This window comes from Drosophila virilis, chromosome X (genome assembly GCF_030788295.1).
Source record: "Drosophila virilis strain 15010-1051.87 chromosome X, Dvir_AGI_RSII-ME, whole genome shotgun sequence".
Classification (NCBI taxonomy): domain Eukaryota; kingdom Metazoa; phylum Arthropoda; class Insecta; order Diptera; family Drosophilidae; genus Drosophila; species Drosophila virilis.
In genome coordinates, this window is record NC_091543.1 from 19,746,513 (window position 1) to 19,748,223 (window position 1,711).

The 1,711-nt window shown below is 40.3% G+C and overlaps 1 protein-coding gene across 1 annotated transcript; it reads right to left on the reverse strand.

Moving 5' to 3' along the window:
- Window positions 1-220: 220 nt before the first annotated feature.
- LOC6631578 (uncharacterized) lies at window positions 221-1,325 on the reverse strand. The gene is made up of 2 exons (XM_002055652.4): window positions 1,165-1,325; window positions 221-1,102 (listed from the first exon to the last, which is right to left on the reverse strand). Exon 2 carries the CDS (start codon window positions 1,008-1,010, stop codon window positions 390-392), a length of 621 nt encoding a protein of 206 aa, XP_002055688.1. The 5' UTR covers window positions 1,011-1,102; window positions 1,165-1,325; the 3' UTR covers window positions 221-389.
- Window positions 1,326-1,711: the final 386 nt, after the last annotated feature.

Here is a 1,711-nt window from a genome sequence, read left to right on the forward strand (position 1 = left end):
CGATCGGCCTAGCTGTTCATTCCATGAACTAATGTCTTGCCCTTTATTCTTTAATATAGAGCTAATAAGCAGCTAAGGAGCATGATGAAAATATTAACTTGGAATCGAATCATTACGATGACTATATGATTTAGTTCTCTCCGACTACCTTTTGTGGGCTCGCTGACTTACCCTCCTCCTTAAGATACCCTCAACATGGATATAAGAAAACGTATCAAAATTTTGAGTTGGTTCAAAATAAATCTTTAATTTTTTTGATTTAGAATAGAGCGTTGATCTGGTTAGCCGAGATTGTGCCGGATTCCGGGAGGTGCCAAAATATCAAGACCGTTGGCAAATGCATGAGTATAGTTAGTAGTCGTTAAGTTTGTCTTCTTCTGCCGTGTATTCTACGAGAAGCGCATACATTTCGCCTTCTGAGTGTATGTAACGGCGCCGTACTCTTCGACTATTTGATCAATGGCTATTTTGTTGAGATTCTCCAAGTACAGACGCGTTTTGCGCGATTGTATGATATAGCTGATGACGTCATGCATGTTGTTGAAGAAAAGGAAGCCGGCAGTGCCGCAGCTAAGGTCCAGATAACGGAATCGGTTCACATCGCAGGTGCATCCATCATAAAGGAAGTAGATGAAGTCATTGTTATTGTGGAACCGGAATACCACATAATTGCCCCATGGCGCCATCACAAAGACACGTTCCGCACAGCGAAATCCGGCGCGCAGTAGCTTACAGATGCTATCGTAACATCCATTCTCGGAGCCAACAACGGCCATTGTTTCCGGAATGCGCAGCAAAGCCGGGTAATGATTGGGCTGTGCACGGAGCACATCATGCGGGCCGGTGGACTCGGGACATGGATCCAATGGCTGTATCTGTTTTGGTGGCTCAGGACATGGTGGACATTCTTGAACAATAGCGGCAGCTGGCGCAACAATAGTCGCCTTCTTCTTTCCCTTCTTTCCCTTCTTTCCCTTTTTACCTTTTCCCTTACCCTTTCCCTTGCCCATCCTGCAAGGTTAGCAAACAATCTCTATCTAGAACGTAGCCTGCAACGATATCCTCCTTCTCATATTGTCCGGCAACAGTCTTCTATTGGGAGCTTAGCACCCATTGTGTACTCACAATTAGGAATCGTGGTTTTGCTACTATTGTTTAACTTACCTGAAACTGGTTGAACTCCACGCAAATGCAACGTACTATTCCAATATTTTATTTTTGGGTTATATTAAACTGGAAGCCAAACCAAATTTTTTTTTCCGTTGTAAATTTTTTTCCGTGAAAATTTTTTTTCCAAAATTTTTCCGAGATTTTTGTTTTTGTTTGTACACATGTACAACCAGTTCTGATTCTGAAATTATGAGGAATGCCATTAAGAAGACTATCCCGAATAATTACAGCTATCTGCCCGGCTACTTTGATCCATCGAAATGTACAACAATCAAAATTTTGTTGACCACTTTAATATTTGGAATTTACGATTACAACGAAAAGGTATGATACATTTTATTATATTTTTATGTGTTCTTCCCAAATGTAATATTTTTGAAAATGCTATTTGGCAATTGAGCCCCTTCTCATTTTTATAAGGAACTTTTATTTTTACATATTAAAAATGTGTAAGAGGGTATAATATAGACAGAGGGAAGCATCTCTGACCCTATATACTATATAAATTCTTGATCAGCAAAAGTTGAGTCGCTCCAGCCAT